Below are 16830 nucleotides of genomic sequence, written 5' to 3' on the forward strand. Positions count from 1 at the left end.
ACCGATTATTAAAGCCAAAAGCCTTCAATTTTTGAGAAACACTGGCAGTGTTCCTGCACAGTCGTCAGCTACAGAGATGCACTGCTACCGGAAAACTACTGGTGGTTTTCTTTCGAACTTGGCTAGTATTTAAGGCCAGTTCCGTTTAAACTGTGGACCTATTCTTGTCAGACAGCAGTCACCAACTGGAGTCATTCTCCCTTACCTACAAGCGTACATATACTGACTTCTACAGATGGTAATATTAAATCTGATGATGGTTTCCCAACCTTGTTGCAAGTTCGCACCAGCAAATATTTAGTCTGTCCCAAACAGCGATCACCGAATCCATTACATGTTCAATTAACTTCAGCTCAACGACACTTTTCGTAAAGAAAAATTAAATTTCAATGCATTGAATATGCAAAATCGAACTCAATGAATAACCTGATGGTAGTTATTCAAATTTATCGAATGCTCACGAAATTGGTGGAGTATTTTTGTTGCAGCTCTTTGCGCAATCAAGCTCAAGGTGACAAAAAAGCAGCTGTTTTAAAATGTGCAAACATGCAGCAACTATTTATGTATGATTATGTGTATGGCCCTAAGAATTTCCTTCCAAAGCCTTTTGCATTAGAGTTTCTAAAGTAAATATTTCTTAACATTTATAAGGTTGAGTTTATAAAAAGGCATTTATATTGCGTAGTTGTTGTTATGGTGAGTTGCTAGTAGTGCTTTTACATATTACGCCTAATATAAGAAAACATTGTTGTTGTATTTGTTAAGTTAATTGATGTTTTTTTGCAAGTTCAGTAATAAATTACATCTAGTTTTTTTTTCATCTTCGCTCCGCTGTCCACAAGTGTGTTTTCATTTCATTCACCTTGTTTTCTTAATAAAAGAAAGAATTACATACAATTAAATATAAAGAAAATTGTATCTTTACGTTTTTAGCTAAAATAAAATTACTTTTCTACGGTGTACTATGTATTAAAAATATGTATGAAGTGAAAATCTTTATAAAATAAGTATCTATTCTACGTCGTGAAAGAAAATTTTAATCAAAATGTTTTCATATTTTCTTTGTTGGATTTTTAATGGTTTATTTTCCTTTTAACGTTGATGCATTTTGGTTTTTGCTTCCGCATCATGGGTTGGTTGGTTGGTTCATTATTTCGGCGTTTTTCTTCTTAACTAAAGTTTTCTCTCAAAAATATGTATGGTTCCCAAAGAATTCCAAATAGATCTCACATCGGTTATTTGATTAATTGTATTCGTTTCCAGTAACCACTATGCGTTTGAAGCATACTCACAACACTCCACACACAATATCCACATACCCTAATAATAAAGTAATTACTTTATGGTTATTGTGTTCAAACTAATTAATTTACAGTATTGTGACGAGCTGCTGTGTGATGTGAGCTTTGGCGAAAACGTTGGCTCAGGTGGTTTCAATGAGAATAGTCGATGGGGTTGCCTCAAAAGGCACTATAAAAATGTTTTATTTGCCTTATGCATCCTGGACTTGCCCGGATTTACTCTGCACTTGAGCTGCTGAATTAAGTCGGAGATTTTTAGCGCAGGTCCCACCTTCATACCAAGCAACGTAATTATTTCGTCCTTGGAAAGCTGCAACAAACGTTTGCCATCAATTTTATTACGCAAAAAAGTGTCACAGTGCGCCGTGCAATCGTTGACACGCAAAAACTGCGACACGTCGTAAACATTCCAAGTATCGGGCATGAGGTCTGCGTGTGGATCCGCGTTTTGACTGTTATTATTGCCGCTACTACCGCTGCTATTGTTGTCATTCGAAGAAGATTCAATGAGACGCGGAATGTATTTGCTATTACAAACGGAGGAATTCTAGAGGAAGGAGAAAACCATAAATATTTGCTGTTTATGATGATGATAAAAACTTGAGATTTACAACATGAGCAATTCTAAATTGTCACCTTCATGAGCGACTCGATGGAACACAAATAACGGGACTACTGGTAGCACTTTTTTTCTCTTCAGCTGTAAAGCATGGTTTTGATGAGTGTGGCATTTTCTTCATTTATTATATTTACGAAAAATCAATCTTTTTAAAAGTCGATTGCATACGATATTTTTCGCCACTATTTGTACGCCAAAAGCAACAATGGAAATGATATTTTTGCAAGGCTCCATAATTTTTACTAAAAACATTGAACAGCTTAACAGAGATTTATGAATTGCCCGCATAAAAATCATATGTATAACTGAGATATGGAAGTTATTTTCTGTGTGTCTGTGCAGGCTTCCAAATGTGCATCAAGTCAAATCAGTTATAAAAACATATATCATTACCTTAATTCACAAAGGCCCTAACCGGGGTTCGGACATACATATTTATAAGTGCGGAATAGATATAAGTGTGGAAATAAATATTTCTTTAATATGAAATTTCAAACAATATTTAAAAAAATAAAACCTTATTTTACATATAGAGGCCTCACCTTTTGACACCTCATTTTTGAAAATCGGGAGAACGGTGTAAATATCATAATTTTAAACGCAGGCGGCAACTTTATTAAAAAAATATATCCTTACTGGACATTTCGAGACCAAGCCCTTTCATTTGACACCCCATTTTTGAAAATCGGGAAACGATGTAAATATCATAATTTTAAACGCAGGTGACAATAAAAAAATCTATACCTACTACACATCTAGAGGCCAAGCACTTTCATTTGACACCCCATTTTTGAAAATCGGGAGAACGGTGCAAATCTTATGCAATTAACAAAATTGCCTTCGCATGGAATAGTATCTCTAGCCACAACAACTTTCCGTGAATATTTTCCGCAGCATTTACATTCACTTAAGTGATCATAATTATGAACATTCTCTTTTTTTAAGGCGGTTAATAAAAAAGGGCATCAAAAACAGGTAGGGCTTTTTAAAAAGTGGTTATTTTTTGTGCTAACACTTGATAATTTTTATTGAAGATGTATTTTAATACATACATCCTACCAAAATCTGTGAAAAACGCAGTTTCGAAAAAAAGTGTTATTTAGGGCCTTTGTGAATTAACGTAACGATATGTATGTTGTATAATTATCAGTTTCGCTATCTAAATACATATGTTGAAGTCAATATGTATAACCAGTGGATGGTTTTTAATTGTCTGTATTTTATCATCAGGCAGGTTCTGCAATTAACTTTCGAGTGAATTTCAACCCCTGCCAATTTGAATTCAAAGCGAATCGAATTGAAATTCACTCGGAAGCGAATTGCACAACCTGCCTGTATAACTTTTAACTTTAATAACGGCCATTCCTTTAATTTATTTTTCTAATTTTAGTTTTTATTTTTTGTACTAAACTTGTTAAGGCTGGTAATGCGTGTAATCTGGATTGGAAATCTGTTCAAAGAGAATTGAAGAAGGCAAACTTATTCTACTACGTAATTATATCATATACCGTGTATGTACATATCGAGGGCCTATATTCAATACCCCCCTAACGTGGAAATTTTCCTTATATATATACAAAATAGTACCCTGAAACTCCAGCTTAATAGGGTCGAGCCCCCCCTAAATTTCATTCTGGCTACGCCGATGGCTTCTGATATAAAAATCCACCTAAGAAATAAGTGTCATCGATGCTGTTAATACTCCTTATAAATAGCTTAGAAATAATAATAGATTGGCGCTTACACATATGTTAGTGTTTGGCCCAGCTTCTCCTCCGACTAGTGGCGTGCGACTTGATGTTGTCACACAAATCGCAGGGACCTACAGTTTTACGCCGACTCCGAACGGCGATTGTATTTTTATGAGAAGCTGTTTTTCATGGCAGAAATACACTCGGAGATTTGCCATTGCCTGCCGAGGGACGACCGCTGTTAAGAAAAAATCTTTTTTTCCATATTTTTGCGATGTTGCTTTGACCAGGGCTTGAACCCAGGTGCTACCACTACGCCACAGCTTGCTGGTAGAATTTACTACTAAATCTCAAAGTTAGAGTTAACATCAGTAATGACAGTTAAGTCCCAGCTGGGTTTCAACAAAAACTAGTTTTTATGAAAATTCCAGATAGGGGGTATTAAATATAAGCCGATATGTAGACTGACCATACTATGTACAAAAAAAATTCGCAAAGTACTTGCAGGTGCAGTTAGTTTTCTTTTTTGCAACACTATTTTAATCAGATTGGGTACAGAATTTTCCAGTTATCCGAATCCCTATGCCACTTCTTTCTGTCATACAATTTTGAGACAAAGAACTAAAAAATGTATTTACTTGGTGATTACACGAGAGTGGTTTCAGGCAAATGCCGTTTCAATGTACAAATACACTCACTCTTTTCCAATTTTCTTCTTCTAGTTTCTTTTCAATTTTCCTTTCAAGACGAAAGGTCATCATACCGATAAAGGCGCGAGCTCAAACGTTGACGCATAAAAAAACTTTAGGGGCAAAAACTCTAAACATACTTCGCCTAAGTTTTTCATAAGCATCTTTTTTCGCCGTCAAAACACTATCGCGCCTTTATTCGCCGTCAAAACACTATCGCGCCTTTATTCGTGTGTAGTGACGACATATCTGAGGTTATCCGAAAAATATGTTGTTTTTTTTTACGTGACGAGTTGCTCGTTCACGACAGTTACGTTTCAAGCTGAAAACAAAGCTTTCGAAAACTTTTAATATGCTACGTACCCCAATATAGCTAGTGGCCTTGCGAACCACACCTGGCGGTGCTGGTGAAACTGATTTCTTAACAGTTGCGTTTGCACATCGCGCTTGCGTCGGAGGTTGAGAAGTTGACGTTTGCTGTGCTGCCGTCGTCTTTTCCATTAAAGCATGCTGGCTCATCTCATTGTGTGATAATGGTGTCGATTGCCCAGAACGGTGACTCGTGCTATCGTCCTCATATTCAATATCATCGTCGTCGTCTTCGTTATCTTCGTAGAAGGCGGCATTATGATGTTCTGGTTTAAGTTCAAGCTTAATGCTCAATTTTGGAAGATGCGGATTAGTTTTTAAAGCAATTGTTCGCGGTTTTGCTGTTGTATATATAAAAAAAGGGCACGATTAAATAAATCCTTGTTTCGAATTAGTTTTAATTTGGTACATACCTGCATTTAAACTTTCACCTCCTTTCGAATTTGTTGATTTTTTCTTCCGTTTTTTCGGACTTTTCGCTTTCGTGTTCACCTTGGCCATCGATTGCACAGGCATAGGAGGACCTTCAAGCTTGTGATTGACTAGCACACACCAACCAACCGGATAAACATCGGGCGATTCGCAATCTAGCCACTGGTCGTACTCGTCGGTCCAACCGTCAAAGTGTATTTTGAGCAAACGTCCAACCACACGAGCTACAGTTGCTACGCAAACCAAACGGGGATCCATAAGGTCAGCACACTCAAGGCTCATACCGACCTGAAAAAAATTTAAATGAGTCGAGTTCGGAAGCGCCTACTTAAAAGCAACAAATAGCTCACCTCAAATCCATGATTGGGCACAATGCGGTGGAACAAATGTTGGCCAGCGGCAATACTACCTGTTTCCTGCAAATACGTTTCCCAGCTGAATGTGTTCACATCAAACCCGTTTGGTGGAGTCAATGTGATTCTGTTGGAAGCGCAAAACCCCACTGGGAATATGCTGGGCGACTTCTCATGGTAACAAAACCTTTTTATAATTGAAATTTTATTAAGAAATTTGACATTTTCCTATTGCATTTTGCTTTAAGAAAAGCGTCGAGCTCACCAATCTGACCCTGTTGCATCTGGTTGATATGAATCGATGCGTATCATTATGTAACCAAATTTGAGGACGGCCATTACTGTGGCAGCACAAATTGATGAGAGATTCAGCGGATCAACTGCCTCCAATTTCATGCCTTCCACAAAGCCATTACCTTTGCCGTCCATGTAATATTCTTCGAAGGTGAAATTCATTTTGAAAAGCTCAATAGTGGCATCATCTTCATGCACTTCTATCATGGCCTCACGACCCGCTACAAATAAATATATTTCAAGGGAAAAATCAAATCAACAAATGTGAACAGGTGAAGAGAACATCCACTGGTCTCACCCAACATCCGCTCTAAGTAGTCCTGTGGTGCGGCTAAATTATGTCCAACTGTTGTCGCCCAGCCCACTGGATGTATTATTGGCGAGTCCTCATGGCACCAAAACCCGTCATCCGAGTCAAAGTACCGCAAGAATAAACGTTTACCCACAATTTTCGTAACAGTGGCTAAACGAACTTGCGAAATACGATCTTTGTCCACACATTCTAAATTCAAGCCTAGTCGAAAACGTGACTGCATGCTGTCATTGATTTTGTTGTAAAAGCTGGACGGCAGTGTACGTGCGCCAGACAATCTTTCTACAAGAAAATCTTTCCAATCCTTGTATTTATTTTCTATAGTGCGTGGCGGAATGAGAGGTTTGCCCCGCGTCGCACACCAACCGACCGAATGTACTTCCGCATTACAGAGATTTACCCAAAAGTCATGGGTGGGCTCGTCAAAGCCTGCAATTAAAAAATACAATTTTATTCAAGTCAAATTTCAACAAGTTATCACACAACCAGTGCAAAATCGTTTGCTTTTGAAATGGTAACTCCATGTTTGATATTTTTTTAATCAGAAAACATATTTAAAATAAATGTGATAGATGCACATACGTGATATCCCCCAACAACCCAATATTTTCTTATGGAGTACCAAGGATAGTTACTCCGGAGGTTAAATATTTCATCAAAAGACTGTTTAATGAATTGTGAGGGATATCTTTTTTCACAAGACAATAGTGCAAAAATATTTGTTTCGTAATAGCCGAGTGGTTTTTGTTTTTTGTTCGCGACAATAATCCTTTTGTAAATTTTTAATTTTTTTTAGTTATGGCATTCCATCAAACAGAGCGATTTTGTTTAATATGTACATATGTATATGCATGTATGTATTAGAAATCTTTAACTTAGTGCTCTTATACATACCCTCGTATCGCATCAATGCTTTGTATCCGCAAATATTTAAAATGGTCGCTACCCAAAAAGAGTGCGGAGTCTGCCCTGGCTGTACCACTTCCGTATTATCACAATCCGTGTTCTCCACCTCCACCTTCATCTCAATGCCAATGCTATCCCATACTTCATAGCCTGGGGCATGCGGAAAACAAGTGACAGGGGCAGCGAAAAAGTTGGCTCTCGACAAACGCGGCGTCCAATCGAAAGAATGTGTCGGATCGTACATACGCCGGCGTATACTAATAATCTTTTCCATTTGTGGACATGAAACTGGCAAACGTTCGAATTTCGGTATTTGTGGCAGGTCCTCTTGAGGCAAAACATCCCGATACATTTGTAGTACCTTCGGCGTCGTAGCCAAGCCGGCCGCATTCAAGCTTAAAGCTCCGTCTTCACTATTGATTGCCGTTAAACCGATAGCTGCGTCCATGCCTGACGATAGTTGGGTGGACATGATTGGCTCGCCGAAACCATTGATTTGAGTAATTTTCGATTGGTCTGTTATGCGAAAACGGTAATTCGAATTCTTAATATGAGCAACACGTAACGCCAACTCAATATCGGATTGTTGGCGTTGTGTGTCGTTTTGTTGGTGTATGTCGTTGCTATTACCATTGTTACTGCAAGCTGCGCCATCAATGTGATCGATGTGATCATGGACAGGTGAATTAGAGATTGCCTGTTGTTGCTGCCCACCACCAGCCATTTTTGTATTGTTGACCACCAGAGAATAAAGCTCTCCGCGAGCGCAAGACATACTGCAAAAGCGTCGTGATTTAGTGTAGAATGTGTGTTTTACACCAATGGCACCGCAACGCTCACAGACGGCTGAAAGAGAAGAAACGAAATAAAGGAATCACTATTGGGCACCAGGGATATATGTATGTATAGACATACACACGTATATCTTCTTATAAATAACAATCACGTCATAACAACTTGAGAACGTTTCGACCAATATATGGCTCATTTTGGTTTTCGTCGAAGTTAAATTATTACTTAAAAAACTTAACTACGGTCTGATTCGGCTCATCCTTCTGCAAAAGGCTTGTTTACACGCTACTTGGTGATGGAGATTGGTTATCACTTAAAATCGTATCTATGTTGCGATGTGTGTAGGTATATTGGTAAAATTAATAGATAGATGCGTACATACATTCACTAAAAGTTTTGACTGGCGAGGAGAGGTTGGGCGATTTGACTATTATTCAAAATAAGCAAGTATTTGTTCCGCAGACAAATATTTAAAAAAAAAAAATTTACCCGACACACGAGTGACTTGGAACAGATTCAAAATGAAAAGTGTCCGCTACCAGAAAAAATTTTGCGAAAAGTTTGCTCGCCAGATCTCCCTGGAATAGGTTTATTACTAAAACCCCGTTTTTATGATCCGACTGGCCTCATATTCTGAACTTTTGGTAGAAACGAAGTTTTGACCATCTATTTTTATTTATAAGTTTTACTATATTTTTTTTACGAAAATATAATGCATACTACAACAAGAATCATTAACTCAGATTTTTAAAGATTGTATAAGATTTACAATAGTTCGACGAAGTTCAAAAAATAGACATCAAAATTTCAAACTTTTTTATTGGTATTTCTAGAAAAAAATTAGGTATGCAGTTTTATTGCCTATTCAATTTTAGTATATGTAATATTTTGCAAGTTTGAATTACCTCAAACATTTCTTTGATTTTTTCGCTGACTATGTTAAGCGCTTTCTTTTATACAAAGTAGTATGTTCGGATTTTTTTTTTTGTATGGGAGATAATGAGCAACACCACTAACAAAAGAAATTCTCAAAAATCAACTAATTTGTTCTAAAAATTCAAATTAAAAAGTTTGAAATTTTGATAACCGTTTTTTGAACTTTGTCGAATAAATAATCTTGTACAACGTTTATATGATTTTCATTGTAACTAGCACTACATTTTCTTAAAAAAAAAAAAAATAATTAAAACTAATACATACAAATATATGATCAAAACTTGTAAAAGAAAATTGTTTCTAATTATCGGGCAACCGATCCCGAGTACCTTAATCGTTTGTCCTAGGACTTCTACGTATTTTCCAATCTTTGATCTTACTGGTACGATATAATGGGAAGGAAGGATTATATACATTATATTAGATCCATATTCACTTCCTGTAATAAAGGTTGACCTGCTGTCTTTTATTGTAACTGCTTTTTCATAATACTGCAGTGGTAAATTGAGTGGTATTTATTTAGCCCTTGAACACCCGAGCACTTAAGAAAATTTATTTATTTGCAAGCCAAATTGAAGGAAATCATTATGTAATAAAAATACCAAAAATGCTCAATTGAAAGATAATTTCGAAATTAGCGGATTTCTCGTCTTAGAGTAATCGGTCACTGATAAATGCACATATGTATGTATATGTCAAATACATATTTCATAAGAACTGTAATTTTTAAAATAGAAGAATTGGATTGGTTATTCTAGATTTTATGCCTTCGAACTTCACGAGGAACACTATTTCAAACACCTAAACGTGAAAGGCATTGCAAACTGCGACGAAAATAGGAAAAATAATGCGAAAACTATGACTTCTTTCTTTTGTACGGGCTATCCGATGGTGCACAAGGGTTTTCCAAAATTTTCCCATTTTCATGGTGAAAATTCGAAACAAAAATTTATTTGTAGTTTTTCTAAACTATGGTCATTTTTAATTTTGTCTTTAGTCATCTAATCGAAAGATCAGGTAATAATAACATAAACTTACGAGTTCTATATAAGTAAAAAAAAATATAAACTTTATTGAAGTCAGAAAATTAACGGATCAAAAAGTTGTTTGCGACGCGGAAACCTCGTATTACAAAAAAACAACTTGGGGTAAGACGATGAAGTTTTACAGCACAATTTTTAGTTAGTAGTAGAAATGTACATATGTGTATGTGTATGTGTGTGTGTATGTAGTACCTTAAACTCCATATACAAATATTTTAAGATTCAGTTTCAAGTTTGTAAGACATTCTTAATTTTTAGTGTTTTTCCGACTTACTTTAATGAGTCTTTAAACAGACAGTGAAAAAAAATTAATTTCAAAAGCCTTAAATAAAAACATACCCATGCCATCTTTTTGAATTGGTATAACCGATGGATCTATGTTCCCCTTATAAGCTATTGGTGTCTTCAGCACCAGTCCTGGTCTGTTGACCGGCTCAATTTTGCGGGTTTTCCGTTGCGATGAGCGATGGTGCCCAGGTCCTCCACCACCGCCACCACCACCGACACCGATTCCCCGAGAAGAGGCCGGAACAGCTCCTTGTAGCGCAGCCGATGTGGAGGCGGGCACCAACAAGTCATCGCCATTATCTCCCATTAATTTATGAGCATTATCCAATGGCACTAGTACACCATTCTCATCCATGTCTTGTGCATGAGCAATATCAACGCCGGCTCTACTTCCCTCTGTCATTTCTCTCTCGTCAGCCATGAAATCTGTGCCATCGTACGAATTGGAGTCGGTCATCATGACGAAATCGTCAATATTTATAATTTCCTGTTTTGGTGCCAGACCATGGCCGAAGCCGCCGCCGTCTTCCAATTGATCGTAAATAGGTTGTGGCTCGTCGCTATGCACAAATTGTGTAGCCAAAGACTTATCTACAACTCTGACATTGCCACAGCCACCGCTGCTACCACCTATTACCACTCCGCCGGGACCATCGTCATCATCAATAACTTCAGTGTAATTTTGGAAAACGGCTGCTGCAGATTGTTGAAGCAATTGCTGATGCAAACCACCGACCTGTGCTAGCCCGTAAATGTCATTGGAGTTGGCCGCAATTAGAGCTGTCGGCTGCACGCCTAATGCAGCCGCCGCTGCTGCTGCTGCTGCCGCCTGACCACTAAAATCCCCCCCCAACAATGCTCATCATCGGATTCAAATCCTTTTTATGATTTTAGGTTTACATATTAAATACAATAAGCGCGACGATATGTTCACATTTGCATATAATAAAGTCATTAAATAAAATACGCGCATATTTTGTAAGTTGAGTAGTACGATGTTGCCGTCCAAATATTAAAGTTTGTTTGTGTGAAGCGTTTATATCAGTTATTTACGCGACAATGTGATATTTTATAAGTAGATTTTAAAAATTTCGGTAATTTCGTTTATTTTATGTTTTTGTTTTTTTTTTTTTTGGGGAGGAGTAAATGATCAAACACAGCAAGAAAAAAAACATATGAAAAGAAAAAGAAAGATTTTTTAGAAATAAATGAGTGAAATTATAGCAAATAAGATGCAATTGAAGATTTAAAATTCAATCTTAAATGAAATGCACACGAGTCCGAATGTTCCATATGTAACATTAAATATATTTAACTTACGCATGTACTTATGTATGTATATGCGGTCAAATGCTTTCGAGAGAGTGTGTCTATGAATCATGAGGATATTACAAATACTTTCCTATCTACACTCACCATTGTTTGCTGATGTGAGGCCAATTCATCCATAACAGAAAGGCCCACCGATGGATGCCCAAAATATGACGGAGCGTCTTCCACTGTGATGCGCTCGGGATTATAATGACTCATCCACATCATACGCAACTCGGAGGGATTCATATTTTAAGTCTAATTCAATGTAATCTTCTCATTTATAGTTTCCAGTATCCAGTATATGTATAATACGTGTATTTATTACTTATTGCAACTGCATTACCTAAAAAAAAGTACAACGGAGATTACAGTTATGTACATAGTATGTAGTCCATAAAATTCAATGCAGTAAGAAGGTAGATACATAGATAATAAAATGAGGTTTGCCCCGTGATCTAGTGGACTATTGTGCCCTCCACTCTTCACAATATCTCCTCAACCCTAAATCCCTGAGAAAGTTCAACAGTATGTTTAGGGATAGAGAGTGAATATGCATAAGCTGTGGCCACATTGAGCCTAAACTTCTCTCACATATTCTGCAGACTGCATCACACTCGGTGAAGATGTGTAGAAGTGTCTCACTGGTGGAGTCGCAAAACCGGCAACCGTCACTCGCTCGAATAAGAAACCTTAACAAAAAGAATTTAGTGAATTTGAATTTGTGATAGACGAAGTTATTTCATTTACCAAACTTTGGCTAAGCTTTTTGGCATCTTAAGGGGTGTGTTTATTTCCTTAACTGTCAAATTCACTAAATACAAACTGATCGGACATAAATACTTAGATATCTAGATGCATGGTTAGTTAAATATAGCACTGCGACCGCTAGGTCTATTGTGCCCTTAGCTCATCATAACATCTTGACAAGCCCTTAGAATCTCTAAATGTCATAACTTTAATACATAAAAAAAATATTTAATGTAATTATGTAATCAGATTGAAGAGGTCACACAATGCTCATTTTTCATGCCTAAATCCGCGATTGATATCGAACGGCTCGAAGAGTCCCGTTTCGTAGTTGTTGTTTTAGCGGCTACAATAACCCAGGTCAGATCGTTCCCACGACAGTCGGGTCTACGTAACCGGAACGACCCAGATTTATATCTGGCCAAAGACTCTCACTCCAGCAACACTCCCCAAAAAGTCTTTGGGGAGTTTGTATGCTGTTACAACAATAACACCCAGGTCAGATCGGCTTGTATCTAGGTCCTTGTCGTCAAGCTCAACTAACGGAAGACCCAAAAAGCGTGCAGCCTCTATAAGGTCTGTCCGCAGGGACACATGCGTTAGTTTTGTGGGGTTTTCCGGGCATACGAAGAGTTGTTTCGAGTCGTGCGGTGTCTCTCCGCATGCCAGAGCGAAGTTGGACTATTGTGGACCATTTTCGCTTCGTCGTGCAGGTGGTGTTCTGGCGAAATCAGAAGGCATCCAGTCGCTGTCCGTAGTGCGGTGTTTTGTGTAGTCTGCAGCTTCATCCACTGCGTCCTACTAGTCCCCGGCGACCACACTTTCGTTTCGTGCGGTTTTAAAATCGTCAAATACATGGTGGGTGGTGGGTGTCGATTCTCCTTACGGGGGTGTTTTGCTTTCAAGAATATTTGTGCTTTACTTTCTCGAGATTCTGGTAAAACCAAGAAGGGAAGAACCTTCTCTCTCGACGAACAATTTGTTAATAAAGTGTCAGGAACTTTCTGACGGAACGAATCTGGAACAATTTTTTTTTTACTATTCGCGTTGTATTAGTTTGATATGTTTGAATAGTTTTTATTTGATCCTCCTTGAAGAAGATCTCGATATTTTCGTTCTCATTGGAAACGTTTGTAAGAGTTTTGTTCTCATTTTGCTCTTTTTCAGAATGTTGCCGGGAGTATTGTTCGTTTTGTTCTTTACGGAAACGTTGCCGAACTATTTGTAATATACTAATGTTCCCGTCTGCATCTTTTGTGGGAACTTTCTTGACATTATATTTGGATTTAGAGTAAAAGTAAATAAAGAAGAATAGAACCATAGAAACCGGCAGAACTGTTAATTTTTTCGATAGGGAACGCGGTTTAATTGTGTTAAATTATAAAAATGTGATTTATAAAAAAAATTTAATGAAGAAAATGCTAGAAACGGTGATATCTGTGAAAGTATTAGTCAATTTCAATGCATTTAGAGGTTCTGCGGTATTTACTTTTACTTGAGAATTGTCAAAATCGGCAAAACCAAATTAGCGGTTTGCGGAATGCGCTGTTTGCTACAACGTATTCGACAGCAAAATTTATTCTCAAAACACAACGAGAATTTTGGGCCATTTTAAACTTGCACTAAAATTTAAGAGGCTGGTATCAAATTGCATACGCGAAATTTTGCTAAAAAATTTGGTTAAAAAGCTTGAGGTTTGATGAAAATTTTAGTAGATGTTGATAGTTCAAGCATTAACTACAGTTTATGCCTGATGGAAAAATGAGATTACAGTTCGAAGGCGTTGATGGCTCATATAAAGTACAAGCAATCGAAAGCAAAAAAGCAAAAAGTAAGAAATGAACTTTCCTGGTAACCCCAAGTTAACGTTATTTACACTTTCTGAGCTGTTTACTGCCGTTAAGCTCTTAATGGAAATGGGCAAAAGCAAATCCTTTTCAAAAGTCTTTCAAACTCAGAATTTCCAAGAGATTGCAGGAGCAGTTATTTATTTATTTATTATTTATTAGTTACACCTAGCATGTAAAGTGGCTTTCGAAAGCACTTTTTATGGGAAATCTTTAGCTATTTGTACAACGATTTAGGGGTGGGGGCGGAGGAGGCGTGGTCCCCCATCGTTGTACAAATTCATAGAGTATCCCTTATTTAGGTATTGAATTTCTGCGAATCTGCAAAAATAACTTTTTACTTTTTACACGCGAAAGTTTTCGCGTTTTGGCAGCAAAACGCGTAACAGCTACTTGACATCCACTTACCAATCTGCAATTCGCCTATCGGAAATAAAAAAAAACCTCTTTCGAAAATGCAAAGGCTTGACTGCTCATGCAATTGCGTTCTGAATGTTCTCAATTAGACAGCATTTCCGAAATATATATTGCCACATCTGACGCGCTCTTAACAGCTAGTTTAGATTTGTTTTATTTATTTATTATTAACAAATAGCCTAGGGTGAAAGCGATTGCTGCAAATTGGCAAAAACTGTTTATAGGGTGTTTACACGTGAAAGTAAGTACTTCGTTCCGCATTTTGACAGCAAATGCGTAGAAAACGCTCTTGCATTGCTGCGTTTAACCACACTCTTAAGATTTGGTGATATGTATATCTCCTACATTAAACTTTAAGACCGAAATTCATAAAAATTAAAGGTGTTTATAGATCGAAAACTTTTATGAAAAGTGTCACTTTATAAATCTCTTTAAATTGATTTTATAATTTATGAATAAGGCCATTATCACGGAGAGCCTAAACTAATAACTTCATATAAAAAAATATATACATATATATGTATTTAATTCCACAGCGCCAATATTAGACAATCCATGCGATATACACATGTACGTAGGTACGTAACTCGCAATTTCTGCTTTTATTTCCCGCACAGTGTGCCTTGCTATCCCTGCTCATTCCGCGTCCATGGGTCTTATTCTATTTGGACCTGAAAGTTCTTATGCAAGTCGAAACCCTCTAAATAAACGGAAATTTACTGGAAAATGTTTGATTATAGTATCTCTCTTCAGACTTTTTGGCAATGCTGAAAAGCGCATTTTTGTCGCAATAAACATAAAGTACACGCCGCCGTCAGAAACGGCAAACGACACCAACACCGACACGAACAAAACGCAGCCCAGCCAACAGCCACACACTTTTTTTCACGACTCCACAACGCGTCTTACCGAGTAAACTTCTACACAAATTATATTTCTCGACGATTTCTTGTATCTTTAATACATTTTGCATGTGATTTTATGCAAAACAAACAATTTATTTATGTCTACTAGCAGTTTTAAAAATATAATTGTCCAGATTGTAACTAAACTGCTGTGGACAAAATCAACGATGTTAATCGACAAGGAAAATTGTTTTTACCCTACAACAAATATAGCCATCTCTTTCTGTTTTGTATGTTTGGAAATGAAGTGGCGGTAAAGCATATATATGGAGCTGTTCGGAAAATAAGTTCGCATTTTGGTCCCTAACACTACGTTTACATAAGATAATTTTTAACAAGATATTTGAGAATTTGTATTAGTTGTCAAAGAAAAAACACTTTTCAGCAACCGCCGTTAGTGTCATTTGGTATAATTTACTAAAATATCCAAACGCAAACAAATTTTTCATAATTCTGCAATTTTCTGTGATTACGCCTTGCCAATTTTTCCCAAATTAACCAAGACAAAACCGAATCGTCCAATTTACTATCCGATTCACTGCCTTAGAAATATCAAAGACAGTGACGAAGGCAATGAGAGAAGTGTAAATGTGTTGCTATTGTCTTGATAAAATTGTCTCATGTAAACGCCGGGTAACCGGTTGGAAAAATTGCCAAGAAGTCGGTATAGCAGTGCAACAGAGGACGAGCACACTGATTCGTACAGAAAAAGCTAGCTGGACACAATTATTTAGGGTCGGTTGTTCAAAGCCTGGTTGGCACTAATCCCTGGTTAAACATCGTTATTGACGTTACCGACACCGTTCTATATGCACAGAATTGAAACCGGCCCTTAATAACAATTTCTGATTCATATGGTCATTTTCACCATCTCTGGTTAACACTAATCCCAGTTACACATCGTTGTCGACGTTACTGGCTCCATGCATATATTATTGTGTCGGTAACGATGTTTAACTGGGGATTAGGACCGGTTGTTCAATGTCTGATTAGCACAAATCGGAGGTAGAAGCTCCGGTTAGATACAACGACTGCTTTATCGATCACATGTTATATGCATGCTGTCGAAATCGTTGATAATGATGTTTAACCGGCAAGTAGTGATAACCAGACATTGAACAACCGGCCCTTAGGGCCGGGTACTCAATGTCTGGTTAACACTAATCTCCGGTTAAACATCATTATCGACGTTACCGACTCCCTGTTGTATGCATCGAGTCGAAGACGTCGATAACGATGTTTAACCGCAGATTAGCGTTAACCAGATATTGAGTAACCGTCCCTTAGCGCCGGTTGTTCAATGTCTGGTTATCACTACTTAACATCGTTATCGACGTTTTCGGCTCCATGCAAATAACATGGTGTCGGTAACGTCGATAACGCTGTTTAACCGGGGATTAGTGTCAACCAGGCTTTGAGCAACCGGCCTTATATTTCTTATCTACTTAGTACTCCTTTCGGACTCATATATCCTGAACGCTCAGAATATGTTTGCGGGGTTTACACAACAATTTGACAACTAATAAATATTCTCAATTGTGTTGTCTCAAATTGTCTTATGTAAACGCAGCGTA

At 37.4% G+C, this 16830-nt stretch overlaps 1 protein-coding gene across 1 annotated transcript; it reads right to left on the bottom strand.

Annotated features, from left to right (window-relative positions):
* Positions 1-928: 928 nt before the first annotated feature.
* On the bottom strand, positions 929-15440 carry LOC118741458 (polycomb protein Sfmbt). The gene is given in 12 exon segments (XM_036473435.1): positions 929-1320; positions 1374-1848; positions 4664-5010; positions 5083-5389; positions 5452-5641; positions 5720-5969; positions 6047-6490; positions 6956-7813; positions 10078-10882; positions 10884-10904; positions 11443-11683; positions 14934-15440. Coding segments are annotated over 10 exon segments (3744 nt in total). The 5' UTR covers positions 11587-11683; positions 14934-15440; the 3' UTR covers positions 929-1320; positions 1374-1470.
* Between the last annotated feature and the right edge of the window lie 1390 nt (positions 15441-16830).

Source organism: Rhagoletis pomonella, unplaced genomic scaffold (assembly GCF_013731165.1).
Source record: "Rhagoletis pomonella isolate Grant_MI unplaced genomic scaffold, Rhpom_1.0 Rhpom_scaffold_00006, whole genome shotgun sequence".
Classification (NCBI taxonomy): domain Eukaryota; kingdom Metazoa; phylum Arthropoda; class Insecta; order Diptera; family Tephritidae; genus Rhagoletis; species Rhagoletis pomonella.